This window comes from Apis dorsata, unplaced genomic scaffold (genome assembly GCF_000469605.1).
Source record: "Apis dorsata unplaced genomic scaffold, Apis dorsata 1.3 scaffold_161, whole genome shotgun sequence".
Classification (NCBI taxonomy): Eukaryota; Metazoa; Arthropoda; class Insecta; order Hymenoptera; family Apidae; genus Apis; species Apis dorsata.
The window spans coordinates 202664-222337 of record NW_006263450.1 but is presented as its reverse complement, the minus strand read 5'-3'; the positions used below and the strand labels follow the sequence as shown (position 1 = coordinate 222337).

The window sequence follows — 19674 nt, the reverse complement described above, 5'->3', positions numbered from 1 at the left end:
TCTCTCTCTCTCTCTCTCTCTCTCTCTCTCTCTCTCTCTCTCTCTCTTCTGCCTGGCCAAATAGACCCGCACACGCGCAACCACGGTCGTTTCTACACTACACGTGCCGTGCCCGTTATCCCTTGGCTAGACAGGGAGGGATGCGCAAGCAAGGTGGGGAAATGGAGAAAGCAGAAAGGAGAGAGAGAGAGAGAGAGAGAGAGAGGGGCCTCATTCAATTCAATTACGTAATGAATTGTCGTGTCTTGAGTAAACACCCTTCCTCACCGCGACTCGCCGCCGGAAAATCGCCGGTTGGGGGATATACCCTCCTCGCGCGGAGGAGGGGATGGAGTGGCGGTGGGCTGCGTGCAACGTCTACAGCGTCGTTCAGCCGCGGGGGTGATACGTTAGGAAGAGGTGGTTGGTTAGAGGTGGTGGACCGATTCTAGGTGATGGTCAAGGGTTGATCGTTGCGTTTTTATGGTGTTGGCCAGGGTGTTGATTCGACGATCGGTTCCACCGTTTCGTTCTTTTCGAGCATATCTGATCACCTTTATCTCTTTTTCAGTTTGTTATAATTATTAATGCTGTACAAGTTTCATTCGGTTTAATATTTGAAGTATATATGGTTATGGTTTATAACATTAGAGAACGTTGTGTGAAATTTCGTTAAAAAAGAGAGAACGGTTCTTGATGATAATCAAGATAGATCTATTTTTGTCTTTTTCAGTTTTGTATTAAGTTTTGTAATATTATATAAGTTATTCGAAGTATGTATGGTCGTCTTAACATTAAGAATAATGTTATGCTAAAACTTAAAGTGAGAATGGTTGATTGTTATTGTTGAATTCGTCGATTGATCGAAGATTTGATTAAAGTTGAAAATAGGTTTGAAAAATAATATCATATAAACGTTCGATTCGTATCTTTATTCGTTATTTTTCAGTTTTATATTAAGAATAATATAAAATTTCAATTTTAAAAAGTGAGTTCGATTCTCAATAATAAAATTGATTAAATTTTTATTTGATCAATTTTCGAATATTTGACTCTTTATTTTTCGTTTTATATTGAAACTAATATTATATATAGTTTCACTAATTTCCAAGTACAAATTTCTAATTGAATTTACATAAAAATATCTGTTTCTAATTTCCTACACGAATAAATTAATCTAAATTAATCTATATTTAAAAATTATAATTTCTTAAAAAAAAAAAAAAAATAATCAATAACCACACACGTAAGAAATAAACACGCATCTGAAAAACTTATTATAAACTTATTATAAACGATTATTATTATTATTATTATTATTAATGATCGATAATGGCCCGATAATTTGTGAAAGTTTGACGGATCTCGTGATTTTGGCGCGAAAATCACACTTCTCTCTCTCTCTCTCAATAAACGATAAACCATGGAATCATGGAATACAGTGTGAATACAGTGTGTGTGCAACTCACACACCACTTATGAGGCATACTGTAAGCAAAACCAGAGAATTCGGTTTAAACCGAATCAATCTGAAACGCTTCGAAATCTCTTCTTCGTGTCTTCTCCAAGTTTCCAACCTCCTCTTCGCCTCCCCCATGCGCTCACTTCCCGCCGCTCGTTTTCCACGGGCAGGAGCGCATCCATAGCGCGGATCGCGCGCGATATCGACGTTTCCGGAACGTTTCTCGTTTCATCGATTCGCTCAGACTGGCTGAGTAACATCGGTAATTCCGATGTTTCCTCCGAAATTAACAGTGGCTGAGGTTAGTCGAAGGTTTGAACAGGAGGAGGCCGGAAACGGTGGGTGATCAAAGGAAATCGAATAGCGGGGAACTTGGTTCGAATCGTTCCTCCCTGTCTTTCTCTCTCTTTCTCTCTCTCTTTCCACGATCGTGCGATTTTCAAATTCGTTGAATTCGAATTACCATAGGAGGAATTTTAATTTAAATAATCGAGGGAGTATCGAGTTTGAATAATAATGGGATCGATCGAATTGATTATTGATCGACGAGTATTAGTAGATGATAAGGGAAAAGATCGAAATTTGGATGAGGAGGAGGAGAAGGAGGAAGAGAGAGTGGAAAGAAGTTTTAAAAATTTGTAATTAGAACGTAAATATCGATGGACAAATTATGAAATAGGAGGGCCGTAATCGATATTTCGTTGTTTCATTTTGAAACAGTTTCATTCATATTGAAGGACCAAATTTCCAATGTAAACTCACGATAATAAAAAGGACGATTTTCGTCCACAAAAAAAAAAAATTTACCTCATCATGGCATCCTTCAGACCCAAATTCCAAATTTCCGGTGTAAAATTCATAAAGGTATTGTTTTCAATAACAACGGAACAATAATCGGTGAAATAATCAGTTATTAGAAAGGGATAGGTTATCTCGACAAGCTGGACGAATTTTTCGTTTAACCCTTCCGAAAGAAATTTTTTTTCAACCAAGATACACATAATATGTAGATTTTAATTTAAAGGGAAAGGATAGATAAAATAATAGTTTTCGAAATAGGATAGATCCTTTTTTCGAGTACATAAAAAAAAAAAAAAAAAAAAATAAAAATTATTTTTTTTTTTTTTTTTCCTTTTTCTTTTTTTTTTTTTTTTTGAGACTGATACAAATTTATGCCAAGATATAGTAAAGTATAGATAAAAATTTTTGTTGATTGTTTTTTTTTTTTTTGAGACTGATACAAATTTATGCCAAGATATAGTAAAGTATAGATAAAAATTTTTGTTGATTGTTTTTTTTTTTTTTGAGACTGATACAAATTTATGCCAAGATATAGTAAAGTATAGATAAAAATTTTTGTTGATTGTTTTTTTTTTTTTTGAGGAGGGTCGGGCATCTACGTTGGGCCCGATACATGTTATCATACCACTTCGGAGCAATATTGAGGGATTATAGCTTTCCTGAGAATAGTAACGCTTTTATGCATTAAATATGCGTTATAAAAAAAAATATGAGTTTAATTTTTTTCTTTTTTTTTTCTTGGGGTAAATTTTTGTCAGGTCGAAAAAAAAAAAAAAAAAAAAAAGAAAAAAATTAAACTCATATTTTTTTTTATAACGCATATTTAATGCATAAAAGAGTTACTATTCTCAGGAAAGCTATAATCCCTCAATATTGCTCAGAAGTGGTATGATAACATGTATCGGGCCCAACGTAGATGCCCGATCTTTCTGGTTTTGGAAGAAGAAATCGAATATGGTCGAATATGGTAGCGGTAACTGCGGATTGCCTTCGCCACCTCGCATAGATCTCGTTTGCAAGGGTTGCGAGTCGAAGTGTATCGAATTTGAGGAAATGAAAAAGAAGAAGAGAAAATTTTTCACGTTTAAAAAGAGGCCAGAGCCGAAAAAGAAGCCGGATAATTGCAAGGAGGAGGAGAAACCGGTGGAAGAGAAGTACACGTTGTGGGAGACGATCTTTGGGCCAAATCCAAAGAGGTTTTGGCCTGATCCGTGTACTTGTAAACTAGCGCTCAAGGAGAAGAGAAATAAAAGGATATGCGATCCGAGGTTGCAGGATTCACGATACGAATTGACATGTGGGGATGTCTTTTTGTATACAGAAACGATAAAATCGTGTCCGAAAGGTTGCGTGGAACCTCAACCGAAGTCTCCACCATCCTACAAGATGCCTAGAGCGGCATTGTCCAAAATGTTGAGCTCAAGCAGTTTGGTAAGCGTTTGTTTCCTTATTTTCTTTTTTCAACGATAATTAAACGAAACTTGGAAATAGATTTTTTTTTTTTTTTCGAGCGAATTTTTCAACGGATTCAAGGGAACAATAACAGTTTCGCTTTTAAAGAACTTTCGTGGATTAAATTTTGTATGGAGAATAGGAGGTTAAAGTTGTTTGTTCGCGATTCGATAAATAAATTAATCAATTTATAAATACAGACATCGATCAACCGCATGGTAATGAATCAGCAAAACGAGAATAAAGAAAATCCGAAACATTTGGAACCGTGTAGAATGCCGTATGATGAAATGAGGCCGGCTGAAAAAAAAAGAAAAGCATTCAATTGTCTGTCGGGAGTTCGATCGGAAGATATTATTCGACCATTGAATAATGATTTTCATTCTCATAAAGTTTCCCAACAACAAGTGCCGGAAAAACCAGAAATATTGAAAATTTGTGAACGAGCTAGACAAAAGAAAGAAGGATCGTCCGATAAGAAAAAAACCGATTCGAATGAAATGGGTAAAAAATTATCTAGAATAGAGCAATTGAAAATGCAAATTAAGCAAAAAGATATGTTTGATTATAATTCGTGTTCTCCTTCTATTTGAATGAAATTGAAATTGATTTTGCTGTGACTAAATAACCAAACGTAACTTCAAAAACAAATTTGGAAACGTATGTTAATATAAAGATTTAAATTATTGTACGTCGCACGATTAAATTATATATGTGAAATATTATTCGTATGTTCAAAAGAAATATTTTGTAATATCGAAAAAGTAAAGAAAAAGTACTGAATAAACCAAATTTTTTATAGAATTAATTTTATTATTGAAAATTGTTTTTAATCATAAACAAGTATTAAATCATATAATTTGATTATTATAAATTTTAATTACAATTATTATTAAATATAATATAATATAACATATAATGGATAAATAAATAAAGTTGTCCGAATCGATCCGAAGATACATATAAAAATACACTAATATCCCATATATATCTCATAATATATAAAAATGTAAATATATATATATATTCTGTTAATACTTTTAATCAATTGATTAGGCAATACTATAAATCTTATAAAATAAGTATAGACAAAAATAAGGATAGAGCAAATAGTGGGAAAAATAGAATAAAAATATTGAAATCATCTTCAAAATGCTGAAAATGAAACATATAAAAAAAAGATACAAAATAGTTAAAAAAAAATAAAGATAGAATGAGAATTGATTCCTAACACCATCTTTGGTGCCAAAGATAAAATAGAATAAGAATTAATCGTCAACGCCATCTCTTAAATGTTAAAAAATAATTCTTTAAAGAAATATTTTTAAGAGATGACACTAGCGATCTCTTCTCATTCTATTCTCTATTCTTTTTCAATTATTTTTTGTCTTCTTTTTTATGTTTCATTTGCGGCATTCTGAAGATGGCGCTGATTTCAATATTTTTACTCTATTTCTGTCCCTTTCTCATTATTTGTTTTCCTTGTTTATATTAATTCTTGATGAATAAAGAAAAAATATAGGATGTCAGTTGAATATATTTTCATCATTTTTTCTTTATAATTATAATATGTTTTAATGTAAAGAATATAGATATTACATTCTCGGTTTTACAATCTAATTCGTTAAAACGGGAATTTTGCAAAACATAGTATACTTTGATACATGACGCGAGTGTTTTGACGCGAAGCACGGCTCGGCGACAGCGCAGCAGTGGAATTTAAACAAACGAAAACCTTTACAATGGAGGGAAAAAGAATTTTGAATCATTTTATTACTATCGAAGATTCGTTTATAGAATCTATTCTCTCGCTATGCGTAATTTTATAAAATATTTTTAATACATATAATTAATTATATATTAATTATTCAAATATTAATTATTATTTAATATGAGGTAACAGAAACTCAATATGATATAATTTTAGTGAAAGATTATAAAGAAAATATTATATTATAAATATTTTTATAAATAAATAAAAATAATAATAATTATAATATGTATTAAGGCTCTTAATTAGAAAATCGCGGGAAACTACAAAGTCATATAATGCCATCTATGTTTGTGAATTTCATTCAATTCTCAATACGGTAGGCCGCCTATGAGCTACAAGATTTCCTTCGATGGCGGCGTTGTTGCTGTGTGTGAACCCCTACAGAGCTGGCTACGGGGCAGTCAAATGTCTCGTAAAGGAACTCCCTCCGCTTGCAAGTCAAAACAAATCCCGCGAATCTTTCGTAATCGACGAGGTTTGTGTTCGGTTCGCGGTTGGGCGCACGGAGAGGTTGGCATTGTGGGTGGATCGGTAGGTTACAACCAATTAAATTTGCTACCCGCTTCACCGGATGAGGACAAAAGAGAGGAAACAAATAAAAAAGAAAAACAGATAACGAGGAGTGACGACGAGAGTGTACAGTATCACGAAAGAGAGTGGATTGAAAATAACCAAGTGACGAACAGTGTTACAGGCGAATCGAACGTTGATGTGATCGGTAAAGCTGCCGATGTCGAGACTGTAGCTGATATTGAGAAATGGTTAAAAACGCGGACGGAATCCGTGTCGAGCATGGACCTCGACGCGATCAAATCTGGAGTCGAGGAGGGCGTCGACCGATACCTGGGCGAGGAACTCCAGCACGCTTTTCTGGAAAAGGACCCTGACGGATTATCAATCGACATCGATTTGTCTGACAAGAAACTCAATTTAGGTTATGATCCTTTACTTCATGAGCTCCAAAATGAGAAGTTACTCGATGAAAAAGATAGCTTTATACTACCAGAATTTCAATTGGATCATTTAGATCCATTGGCGTTATCTCCCGATGATATGATGGTTGCCGGTGAAATTTTACCGTCAACGAGTGCTCAACCTACTTTAAGTGTCCCTAACAGAGATGACGAAGAAATATGTACAGAAACTGAACAAACTTCGCTTATGAAGAAAGCTATGATTCCAGATAATCAAGAATTGCAAAATAAATCTACACAAGTTGTTGTAGATGATTTTCATAATATAAATAACGTGAATAAAGAAATTGAATTGCAAAAAGATAATAGCTTGTGTAATGATACTACGAATCTCTATGTACAAGATCTCAATTCAGAAAATACTATACATGAATTGACAGATACAAAACTGGTTGATGGTGATTCTGAAAATGCTATAATTGAACAATTAAAAACAAAAGCTAAGGTAAAATTAGAACCACGTATTATTAAGAAACGTAAAAAAATATCGGAAACAATAGAAAAGAAATTAGACAATGAAATAAAAATATCTGAAGAAGATGTTGTAGATACTGAAGATAGCACAATGGCTGTTGTAGCTATATCAACAGATAAAATTTCAAATATGACACAAATTGTTATAAATACAGGTACTGAAGAACAGATTTATCAAGGAAAAACTTCTGAACTTATAGAAGCTACAGGAAATTTTCCAAAATTACCAAAAATTGAAACATCAACTGTGTGGAATGGAACAATGGAACATAGTACAGAAAATCCTAGTAATCAACATGAAATGGTGATATCTAATGCTTTAGAAGAATTAGGTATTACGGATGATAATCTACAACCAATATCTGTGAACGAAAATGGAAAAATATGGCTTTGTCCACGTGATGATTGCAATAGACAATTTAGTAAACTTTATGCTCTAAAAGGCCATTTACTAGCACACTATGGTGTAAGACCTTTCAAGGTATATAAATTGTACATATCTTTAATTTTCAATATCTTATCTAATTTTCATTATCATATTATCTTAAATTCACAAATCTTTACAATTTTTGTTTATTTTTACTTTCTTCTAATTTCTCAAATAAAGATTTAATTAAATAGAGATAATATATTTATTTATGTTTGTTTTTTTTTCAGTGTGATTTTGAAGGATGTGCTTGGGCATTTTATTCAGAATTTAAACTCAAAAGACATAAAGAAACACATTTGAAACGTAAAGATTATGTTTGCGAGGTAGAAGGTTGTAATCGTCGATTTACTACAATTTATAATTTATGGAGTCATGCAAAATTGCATAGTCGCCCAAATAGAATATTATGTCAAGTACCAGACTGCCAAGAAAAATTTCAGACGAAAAGAGCCTTGGAACTGCATATGAAAACTCATGATCAAAGTCATGCTCCATATATTTGTAAACATGAAGGATGTGGAAAAAGGTATTATAGTAGTAATGCTTTAACGTCGCATCAAAGATGCCATAGTTATAAAGAAGTAGATGTAAAATGCTCGTGGCCAGGTTGCGGTAAAGTATTTGATAAGCCTTGTAGGCTAAAAGCACATATACGTTCGCACACTGGCTGTAAACCCTATCTTTGTACATTTCAAGGTTGCCAATGGGCATTTTCTTCCTCTAGTAAATTAAAAAGACATCAAAAAAAACACACTAATGAACGGAAATTTGTATGTGATGTTCCTTCGTGTGGGAAAGCATTTATGAGATCAGAACATCTTAAGGAACATAGATTAACGCATAAAGAAGGAAGATATTTTCAATGTTGTATATGTAATGCGAAATTTTCTGCAAAAAGTAGTTTATATGTTCATATAAAGAAGCATCAAGTTAAAGAAGAAATAGAGACAAATACACACGATAACATCAATAGTCAAAAACGGAGCAAAGTGAAAGATATACAATGTTCCAGGGTAAATCCGGTTGTGAAATCAAAGAGAAAGTCAATAGATCTGAATATAAATGTAGCTTGCCTAAACACATCTATAATAAAAGAAAAAACTGAACATAATAATACAATAATTCAGGATAGTAATGAAAATCAAATTAAAAACGATACAGTGCCTCCACGAGATCAATCTAAGACTTTATATCATTGTCCAGTTGAATCTTGTACACGTTCGTATTCTACGAAAGCTACGCTTAGAGCACATATGTTAAAGATACATGGTACTCGTGTTGAAGAGTGCGATAAAACAACTGGGAAAATATCTGGAGATTCTGTGTGTAATATTGATTACATTTTATATACTGCTCCTTCGGTATCAAAACCTACAGAACAAATGATAATGGTAGCACCTTATGATGCTGTTATTTTCAGTACTTCATCGAAAACAGATCGTTCTCTTCCTGAACCAGAACCACCACCTCTTAATAATATAGTAAAAACATCGGAACCTTCTTCAAATATTACTACACATAAACAATTATCTAATCAACATATGAAAAAAGATCAAGGATCTGCACGAACTGATTTAACTTTTTCCGACGTGTGGAAATTAAAAGCAAACGGTGCTGTGTTAGATTCGGTTGTCGGATCATCCGATGTTGTAGTAGGTACAAGTGATTTAGAAGAAGGTTTATTGCTCACAGAGGAATTGCCTTCAATGTATTATCAAGATGATGTAGTAGGAACAGAGTATCAGGTACTATTACTTGATTCAGTACCATCTGAAAATACTATAAATCTGCGAGAACTTGAATAATAAGTGAGTGTACTTTGAAAATGGGTGAAAGAAGCTGATCATTGTTATCTTTTAATGTAGGATAAGTTTTAATATGGTCTGTGATCAAAGGCTTGTTTAGCCTTACATTCATTTATACTACAGTCCATAATTGCTTCAAATCGTTATTTTATTAATAAATTGTTGCTATTTTTCCAAAAAGTTTATTCATTGTTCTTCTATTGTATATAAAATTCCTAAAACCTTGTGTATATAAATATGTATAATAAAATTCGTTTACTAGAATTAAGATATTGAATATACATATTGTAGGATGTGAGTAGTTTATACGCTATACATTTCATACATTGAGAATTTTTACTAATTGTATAATAATATAATTCAATAATCTCAATTTAAAATTAAAATATGCTGAGATGTAAATGAAAAAAATTAAAATGTTTTTATAAGATTGGTATACAATAATTAAAAAATGTTGACAAAATACAAACTTCATCAAACTAAACTAAATGCGTATATGTGTGCGTGTATTAAAAATATGTTTAATACATTATTTTCTTTATAATAAATTTTTATATTGCTAAAATTCTATCTACAATTTTTGTAACTAACAATTAAATTATTTATACCGTAGTATATGATTTATTTGTTTAAATTAAATTTATATCAACTTAAAGTTTATTTAAAAATAATTCGAAGAATATTCTGTAATAATATAAATACAATTATATAAATCATAAATACACAAATACATTTTTACGTTTTACAATTTCGTATATATATTTATTGTCGAAGTCTTATTAAATATTTATTAAAGAATGTAAGAAAATCACTTTCATTTTCCTTTACACTATTTTGTAAATAAAAAATTAATTTATCTTTAAAAAAATATATAAGGAAATTACAGTTTTTAAATATATAATTGTAAAATACAAATAATACGTTTTAAAATTATTATAAAAAAAAAATTGCCTATTATCGCTAAATTTTAAACAATATCGATATTTTTTTCTCTTCTAGACATCTGTGTTTCTAAATATGATCTTCCTAATTTTTTGTCAATTTTCAAATACAATCTATTCTTTATTATATCTAAGAAACACATTAAAGAATGCAATATGGTTATTAAGACAGCTTCACCTATACATACCAATGAAGCTTGAACGGGTTTTTTCCAGTCAAGAATTTTATAGATATAATGGTAACCATTCTTGTCTACTCCACCAACCAAATAATATATTACTGAAAATATAATGTACAAAATAACTAAAATTAAACACCACCAGAAATTCCTTAGTCTAAACGGAATGCTCGTGATACAAAAATCTATTATCATTAAAATACTATTACATATGTGTAACATAATATTTAAAGGATCCAAATAATGAATTGTAGGATCATATATACTACTCCAATAAGTAATCGTAATTACAATCGCTGTATTGGTAGTTATAACATAAAGGAACAAATAAACTCTGTCCATCGATCCTAACATCAGCGTAGAAGGATCGAAGCCTGATACTTTTTGCAGATTCCATCTTCTTAATACGAGAAAACCGCCAAGTAAAGCTTGAGTGAATCCTAATACTAAATCCCAGTTGGTCATGTAAATTGGCCACTTATCGTACGCTAACATAGGTTTGTAACTACCAAATTCGAAAATTGAACATATGACAATACAAGCCCAGGCCATAAAAATTAACCAACGATATAATAGATACCAGGTGGCTACATATTTCTGACATTTTGGTTCGGATAAAACTCGTGGATGCAATGGTTGATTTTTCTTAAAAAACCACTTTTTTGCTCCTTCTTGACACCAGATTTTATTCACCATCGTCCGACGACCTATAAATAAATGATTTTTATTATTAAAATATAATAAAAATAATATCATAACTTACTATGCAACAAATTACTTTGAAATTTCGAAAGAATACTGAGCGAAATACGTGTTAGAAATTATGAAATATTAAAAATTGCATTATATCCTTCACTACTTGCGTATAATCAAATATAATGACCAAGATAATTAGATTTCTTATTTCCATTTTTTTAATTACGGCTATTTGATATCTAATATGATATCTAATTAGATATCACATTTTACTATATATGTGTATTTGTTTCGGTTCGATTTTCATTTGTTGATTTTAATTCAGTTAAATTTGCCGCTCAAATCCTGATTCAAAATGATCATATAAATGTTTTAAATTATTGATATATAATTTGTATAAAATTATATATTATTTATTTACGTATTATAAATTTTCATAGAAAATATGAAAAAATAAAAAAAATTGTTATCATTCTTGAATATAATAGATATCATATTGTAAAGAAAGATATGACAATCATATAGTTTTTTCGGAAATCGATCGTATATTAAAAAATACTTACATGATGAAAATTGTATGAATAAAAGTAAAAATCGTTTTAAAATCAACAGATTCCTGTATAATATTGATACCATATTGATATTTTACGAGTTACGAATTTTTTTAAAAATCAAATATGTGAAATAATACATATCACTTGTAGAAATGACAACATAACCTCTTCATATGAATAGAGAATCATTGCAGCCATACTGGTTTTATTCAAACGATTTAATTTTAAAATAACGCTTATTTGAATATTATTTTTAAACTTATATAAAACATATAAATTTTTAATAATAATTAATGATAGTATTAATATTACATAGCTTTTAATTTTTATAAAATGAAGATAATAAATAAAAATGTAATATTATGAAATTTTAATCATTTTCTGTTTATATATATATATATATATATATATATATCTTATAGTAAATAAAGTATTTATATCATAATTTAAGTTTAAAAGTTTATATTAACATCAAATTTTTAATAAGATAAGTATTGGAGATAAATTTTAATTTTTTATTTTTTTTACTTAAATTTATCTTATGATACATTTGAAAAGTATAATAATTTTCGCGATAAATACATAGAATATTCTATTTTTACATGAAATATCAATACTTTGAATGATAGCAAACTATATATTATCCCAACTTATGTTAAAAAGAAATAATGTTTTAAAAATTATATAATTTTGAATTATCTATGTAATCAAATATGTTTAAAAATACAACTATGTAATACGATTTTTAGATTATATCTGTTTAAATAACAGTTTGATAAAAACAAATGATAAAAATAAGTCACGCCTTTTATTCGAAGAACTGAAGTGACTGAGGTGAAACAACCGTGTAAAATCTTTAATCACATTGTCCAGACACCGGCGCAGATGGAAGCTACTTTGAACTAATTAACCCTGTTAACCCAAGGCGCTGAGGTTCGCACGGACACCGCTGTAAACTTACGTAGCACGTATGTATACTATCTACATAGATAGTACGGTTAATTGGCCAATACAATTTCCTCTTAATTTACTACAATTTTCTATTATTACTACTATAATCATATGAATACAGGTCGATTTCGTTACAAACAATTAAATTAATTAATCCTTAAAACTTTCTATTTATAGGACAATTATTTACATTTATATACAACATAAAATTAATAATAATGTAAGAATTTTTGAAAAGAAATTTTTGAATCGTATATTGGATTAATAGATTGATAAATTCAAAAATTGATAGCGCGTGTAGAATAAATTTTAAATGAATATTGATAATGAATATATGAATTGATAAATTTAAATTAATACATAACATTGTTTTATCAAGAAAAATAACTTTTTGTAATAAACATTGAAAAAAAACTGTTGCACGAAAATTTGAAAATTAAATATTAAATAAAAATATTTAATTGAAAAATATTCAATAAAGTTTATTATTAATATTTTTAGTGAATATATGAATAATTTATTTAACAATGTAGTATTTAGATAGATAGAAGTAAGAATATATTAAAGAAAAATATTGATTTCTGAGTTAAGAAAACTGAAGTGAAAATTGTTTTAATATCAATTGACTAGAGTTTGATATATTGATAGTGACGTCAGTCACAATACTTGTTGTCAATACGATACTCTATAAAATTTATTATCCACATTAAACCTTTAGACCTTTAGATTTACATTATATCTTTAATTATCAAATTTTAAAAAATTAAGAATCTCTATTAAATTATAATAATTTTCTTCATATATAAAAAAAAAAATAAAAATAAAAAAAAATTTTGCTTTAAAGTGAAAAGCAAAAAGAAAAACATAAACGAACCAAATTGTTGACAAACGAAGAAGAAGATAAACTTAAGGCGTTGAAAGCTGCGATCAATGTATTTTTCGATCCCGTTCGATCCTCGATCAGCATAAGTATACGATCTGCCTGTACGATAGCACGCCTGACCTGTCACTGACCAGTCTCCTAGTCAGTCTGTTCAAAACCCTATACCATGAGAAATCAATCAAATCCGTACGTTACCCTTTCCCTTCCTCCATTCTTTCCTAACCATGTATTTAAACCGCCCCTGAACAATCGAGCTTCACTGCACACGGAACGTGTAGCATTTCTTTTCGCCTAATCATCATGGTTGATAGCTACTTTTAGGGTGTCTTTAGAATAAAGTCCTTCCCACTTTATCTCTTTCATACTAAATATTGAATATAAATTTATAGTTAATAATATAATTAATAACTTTCCTTGATCTATTCTATTTATAAAAATTTAAAAAAATAACAATATTTCTCTCATTTTTGCATATCTAGCAAAACATATACTAAAACCGTATAGAACAAAGTTGCTCGAAATAGTCATTCTTTATAAAATATTTCAAGATAATTGCAATCGATTAGGATCTAAGAAATCTGCAGATTTATCTTTTATTATATAGATTTATACGATTAAAATCAAAGTTATGATTCATAAAATCAATAAATGTTTAAAACATAATAATGTAAATTTACTAGAAGTCAGCGCACGTATTATTCTTCCGAATCATTTATGAAATGTAGTTCATTCTACAAACCAAGAAACAAAGAAGATTCTTTGAAGGCACACCAAAGAACATGTAATAAAGTATAAACTAAAGAGGCACAGTAAAACACGCTCTTCTTCTATGTTTTACACAAAACAAAAGGTATGTGGTTTTTGTATTGCGATTTCGCACATAAAAGTTAGTTATGTCAAAGCTATAAAATAACTGTACAATAAGCAGATGAATATGACTTGTAATAAATTTTGAATAATAATATTCTTCAATTCCGTTTTACTGAGTCTCTTTGTTTTAAAAATTCTTTCCATACTTTTGCAAATATTATATAATATCAAATGAAAAATAATATGTATATATATATATATATATTATTTTTCATTTGATATTTTATATATATATATATACATATATATATATATGTATGTATACACACAACACACTGTTGAAGAATACAACCATAAACTTTCACAAGAACTTCAACTAACTAGATCTTTCAAAAATCCAAAAAAAAAATCTTCTTCGACACTTTTTTTGTGACACTGAGAAGCGTGTATCGCTAGCACGTATTACACCCGGCATGAAATTCGACTATTCAGTAATGAAGATAAAACCTGAGTCCTACTGAGTCGGACAAGCGGTGCAACGTAAGAAGAAAAGAGAAAACGGAAGTGAAGGAAAGAACGAGGATAAATATTCGCACCGCATAGCGTGAAGGTTGGCGAAAACTGCAGATGTTCTTTGATTCTGCCATCGATGCAGGAAGTCTTCTCCTCGTGGCCCTCTATTTCCTCGCACTCGGGAGGCATTTGAGTCCCGGTCTCCTGTTCAACGTACCGCTTAGCCCGTGACTGCCCGGCAACCGGCTCCGCGTGCTTTAAATCAATATCAATCGCTATACACCAGCTGTTGCCCCCGTGTTTTACGGCACTGTACGAACACCTTTTCGACACGTTCTGATAATAATTGCTAGTGAATTTTCTCCCTTTCCCCGTGAACGACTTTTGTTAGTACGAATCAATGCTGGATGTATCATTACTTAGTGATTTAGATTCATTTTTATAAAAAAATATTAGTATCGAAGATATATAATCTATAATCTAATATATAATCTGATTTTTTTAAATTTTTCAATATAATTTTTTTTATATATATATATTGAAATTAAATGATTAAATGTAAAATCTATAAATTTAAATTGAAGAGATTTAAGAGATTGAATAATTTGGAATATCAAATTAAATTTATATAATAATAATTTGAATTTTAAAAAATTCTTCGCCCATTTTAATTTTTTGTAATATGAGTATTAAATTAAGTTAATGAGCCTAATATTTGTTTCTTTGTTTAAATTTTTTTTAATTTTTTCAATCAAATCTTTTTATGATAATTGATCCATTAGGAAGAGAACTATATAAAATATGTAAATAATTCATCAATTAAAATAAAAAGCATTGTAGAAATTAAAAAAATATAAATTTTATAAAAAATGACTTGATAATTAATTACAATACAAATATTTATTGAAATATTACATAGATTTATTCCACTCTAAATCAATCATTCTTGATTTAATGTCAATGATAATTTTTAATTAAAATGTTACATATGATAGAAAAAAATAAAATTAAAAAAATTTATATATATATTATAGATTTAGTAGTTCATTGAGAAATGTAAAGCTTTAAATTTTACAATTTTCATTCAAGAAATACGAGTAGTACGAATCGAGCTAATCGATCAGTAGCGATCATAGTAACGGAGTGCGTAGTTCGTTAACTTGAACCGAAGACTACTATATATTTCAAACTATATAACTATATACTTCAATAGATTGTTATTTCAATTTTTATAATCATAAATAAAGTAAATCAAATATATCAAAAACTGAAATTTTCTTCTTATTTATTATTTAATTTTCTTTTTATTTATTATTATTCGCAAAAATTTCTCAATTTAATTTGTTGTAAAAATAATTCAGAACTTTATATATATATAATATATGCAATTATCAAAATAAAATTTTGATTTGAACAAAAAGCTGAAAAAAAAAGTTCAATTAAACAGAACTGAATAATATTATTTTTTACATGTTGGTTATGCTTAGATTATGATTAATTATTATGATTAATTATTATGATTAATTATTATGATTTTTTAGATAAAATCTAAAAAAAAAATTCTTCGATGCTTGAAATAAGTCTCTTATGTAAGTCTTTTCTCAACCAGTAAAAACGCATGCTTTTTATGCATCATTTTTTCCTTTTTTTATATAATAGTTACAATGATATTCATTCGAAATTACATTTATGTTCACAATTTTTCTAAAAATGTATTTACTTATAATTTAATATGTAAAGTATTATAATATATATAAATTTAAAATAAATTATTAATAGATGTATTGATTATTTAATTTAATTTGTTTCCATTTAAAATAAAAAATTTTTGTGTATATTTCATATGCAAATTTAATTACATTATGAAGATTTCATCCTCATTATATTTATTAATTACATTCAATTGAATTCTTATTGAATTGTTAAAAATTCTATTTATTTATATTTATTTTGTAATTGAAACATTAAAATTATAATTATATATATTTCAATTTCTAAAAAAATTCATTTTTCAAATTAAAATTTACAAAATAAGAATTTTTTTACAATATATTTAATTATATTCAACATAACATTATAAATATAATCTATTTTTTTAATATTGACAAAAATTTAAAGTCTAATATGTAAATAAAATTAAAATAGGATTAAACTAAATTAAATATATAAGAAAATTTAATAAGAATATACATAATTTATTATTATTATTATTTATGAATTATTTATGAGATATATATTAATAGTTAAGAATTAAAATAACTTAGCGAAATAAGCGCGCCAAAGTTTGGAAAAGGATTATGTTTTTATCATCTTCGTGATTCCTTTGTCTCAAAGGGCCGATGTCGATCACTGCTTATATGTAGCGAGTACAGTATTTACCATGTGTGACCAGTATCTTTTTCCACACTTGTGCTATTGTATTCGCTAAGTGTAGTTTAAATCTTCTTACATGTACAAGTATCTATATGATTTAAATTGTTTTATACAATTTTATATTTTTTTTAATTTTAAATATATAATGTTTTCCTAATAGATATATTTTTTTCATTGTTCAAAAAAATTATAAAATTGAAATTTTATTGCATTTATTGTATTACAAAAGAAAAATATATAAAAAATAATATGAAAAAGGAAACTTATTCTTTATAGTTTTTTGGTTCAAAAAATTTGTAACTTTTTCTATATCTTAGATTTTGTTTACAACTAATATTTAAAAATATTAAGACATCATTCTTACAAGAAAAAAAATTGAACGGTCAAGGTCTTACACAAATATAATCGTTGTGTAATTTGTTTTGACGTTTATGACGACGAGGGATATGGAATTAGGGCTGTAATGGGTTTCTCGAGGTCAAATCGGTTTTTCGATTTCGAAGGATTATAAACCGAACAGCATTTCGAAGAATACTATGGTTAAGTTTATAACAAATTATGATAATTATCATATTATAAACATTTAAATAATTAAAATAAAGTTGAAACAAAAAAATTAAAACAAAATGAAGTAAACAATTATAATAAAAGAATATGATCATATAAATGATCAAGTGAAAGTCTCTTATTTTAACCGTTCAGGATAATCTTCCAGAAAAAAAAGATTGTCCTGAAGTTGAAACGCGATTGGTCGGTTAGAATCACCAGACTTTCCAACACATGCGCAATCTTCTAACACTTAAATATTCTATCTTTTCAAATAAATTTATCTTTTAAATTAAATAAATCTTTTAAATTAAACATTCTTATTATAAAATGCATGTAATAAGTATTGAATGTGAGTGAGTAATAATAATACAGCAATTTTACTGATTAGAAATACGATATACGGTAGCCTTTTAAAATTTGTTAGTACATAATTTTGATTTTATCTTAAATGTCCTGTTAATAAATCAGTCACTATATTGATTATAGAACAATTTAATAAGTATTTGCTATTACATAATTTTATAATAATATAACGGTGTATAGTCAAATTATCTATATTTTTTCTTCAAATATATATTAATGATGTATTTGTTCAAATTTTACATCAAAGATGCAAATATTTTATCTTGTTTAATCAATATAATTTCAAAATTAAAAATTTTGATGAATTTTAAAAAATAAAAAGGATCTTCTAAATGTTATAAAAATACAATTTCTTTATATCTCTATGTTTTTTCTATAGTTATACAGATCTCCGGTTACCCACCATACTACGTACGTCTCGTAAGTGGTTTACGTGTATCATCAGTTACCACGAGCAAGACGTTTTATTCGATTAATATTGTGTTCAAGAATTCACAGATACTTCTTTAAACGTAAAGATATTTTCTTACTTATAACTGCAAAATTTATAAATACAATATCAAATTTATAATACAATATCTATACAATATTACTATTATACTTATTATTATGTTTGTTTTAACCTAAAATTAATCTACTATTAACTTTATAGTTCTTTAAAAGATATTAAATATATGAATTATATATAGGGTATTTATAAAAATGTGAGACACTTTTGAAGGGTGTATTCTAGACATCAAAAACGATAAAAAAAATTCTTATACATGTTTCCCATAAGGATTGATTAACAAGTTATAACCATTTTAAATTTATATTAGATAAAGTGAGACGACGGAAGAGCGAGAATATTCAGCTGGGTATACGGCAATACCGTATTGCAATATCGCTTGCGTAGCGAAGCCCTTCACAAAAGTAAATATATTGATATTCTTTTATATATAAATAACTATTTTTGAATTTTAATGTAATATACAATGTTCACATTGTGTAATTGTTTATCTAACAAAAATTTATTTTGAATAAATTTCAGTAAATTTTAGAATATTGAATTCTGAATATTGAATATTAAACAGAATATATATATTATTTTATTTAAATATATAGATAAGTTGTTATATATTTTATCTAAATCCAAACATTTTATCTAAATTCAATCATCTGAATCATTGACACAATTTATTTTTCTATTTTAATGATACTCTATTCTAAATGATATTCAATTTACCAAAATCTATAAGAATAAATTAAAATACACTTTCATAGAATTTCAAATTAGAAAAATTGAATATATTTTTCTAGATACAATTTGCTTATTCTCTCATGTACAAAAAAGTTATTAATGATACTTGAATCAATTTGAATTCAATGCATTACATATCAATGCATCAATTAAAAAATCTTTGTCTTTATTTTGTTTGAATTCAATGTTTTTTATATTTTCTATATTTATTTTTTATATATGAGATTACTAAAAAAAAATAATCGAAATTCAATATTTATATTTTAATCATATCATATTAATATCATGTTTTATATCTAAAAAAATCATAAGTATTGGATTTTTTTTTTTTCATTTATTATACTGCATACTAGCAATATTTTTATTTATTATTTATTTCAATTTCTTTGAATTTAATTTCTTTGAATATTCCAATAACTGATTATTATTTATTATCATATAACTTATTTTTATATGAAGATTATTTAATTA

At 27.8% G+C, this 19674-nt stretch overlaps 3 protein-coding genes across 6 annotated transcripts; 2 read left to right on the top strand and 1 right to left on the bottom strand.

The window, feature by feature from the left end:
• Positions 1–3029: 3029 nt before the first annotated feature.
• Positions 3030–4342, top strand: LOC102680890. The gene is made up of 2 exons (XM_031509516.1): positions 3030–3673; positions 3895–4342. Exons 1-2 carry the CDS (start codon positions 3131–3133, stop codon positions 4285–4287), a joined length of 936 nt encoding a protein of 311 aa, XP_031365376.1. The 5' UTR covers positions 3030–3130; the 3' UTR covers positions 4288–4342.
• Positions 4343–5778: 1436 nt separating this feature from the next.
• Positions 5779–9511, top strand: LOC102672884 (zinc finger protein 184-like). Its single transcript, XM_006613654.2, has 2 exons — positions 5779–7397; positions 7574–9511. The coding sequence occupies exons 1-2, from the start codon at positions 5796–5798 to the stop codon at positions 9149–9151; spliced, it is 3180 nt and encodes a 1059-aa protein (XP_006613717.1). The 5' UTR covers positions 5779–5795; the 3' UTR covers positions 9152–9511.
• A 129-nt stretch (positions 9512–9640) lies between these two features.
• Positions 9641–14930, bottom strand: LOC102672572 (protein rolling stone-like). Of its 4 annotated transcripts, none has more exons than XM_006613651.2 (2): positions 14762–14930; positions 9641–10978 (listed from the first exon to the last, which is right to left on the bottom strand). In XM_006613651.2, the coding sequence occupies exons 1-2, from the start codon at positions 14865–14867 to the stop codon at positions 10119–10121; spliced, it is 966 nt and encodes a 321-aa protein (XP_006613714.1). In that variant the 5' UTR covers positions 14868–14930; the 3' UTR covers positions 9641–10118. The 4 variants fall into 4 exon arrangements, with proteins under 4 accessions (XP_006613714.1, XP_006613716.1, XP_006613715.1 ...); XM_006613653.2 differs by lacking the exon at positions 14762–14930 and adding an exon at positions 13347–13713; XM_006613652.2 differs by lacking the exon at positions 14762–14930 and adding an exon at positions 11531–11752.
• Between the last annotated feature and the right edge of the window lie 4744 nt (positions 14931–19674).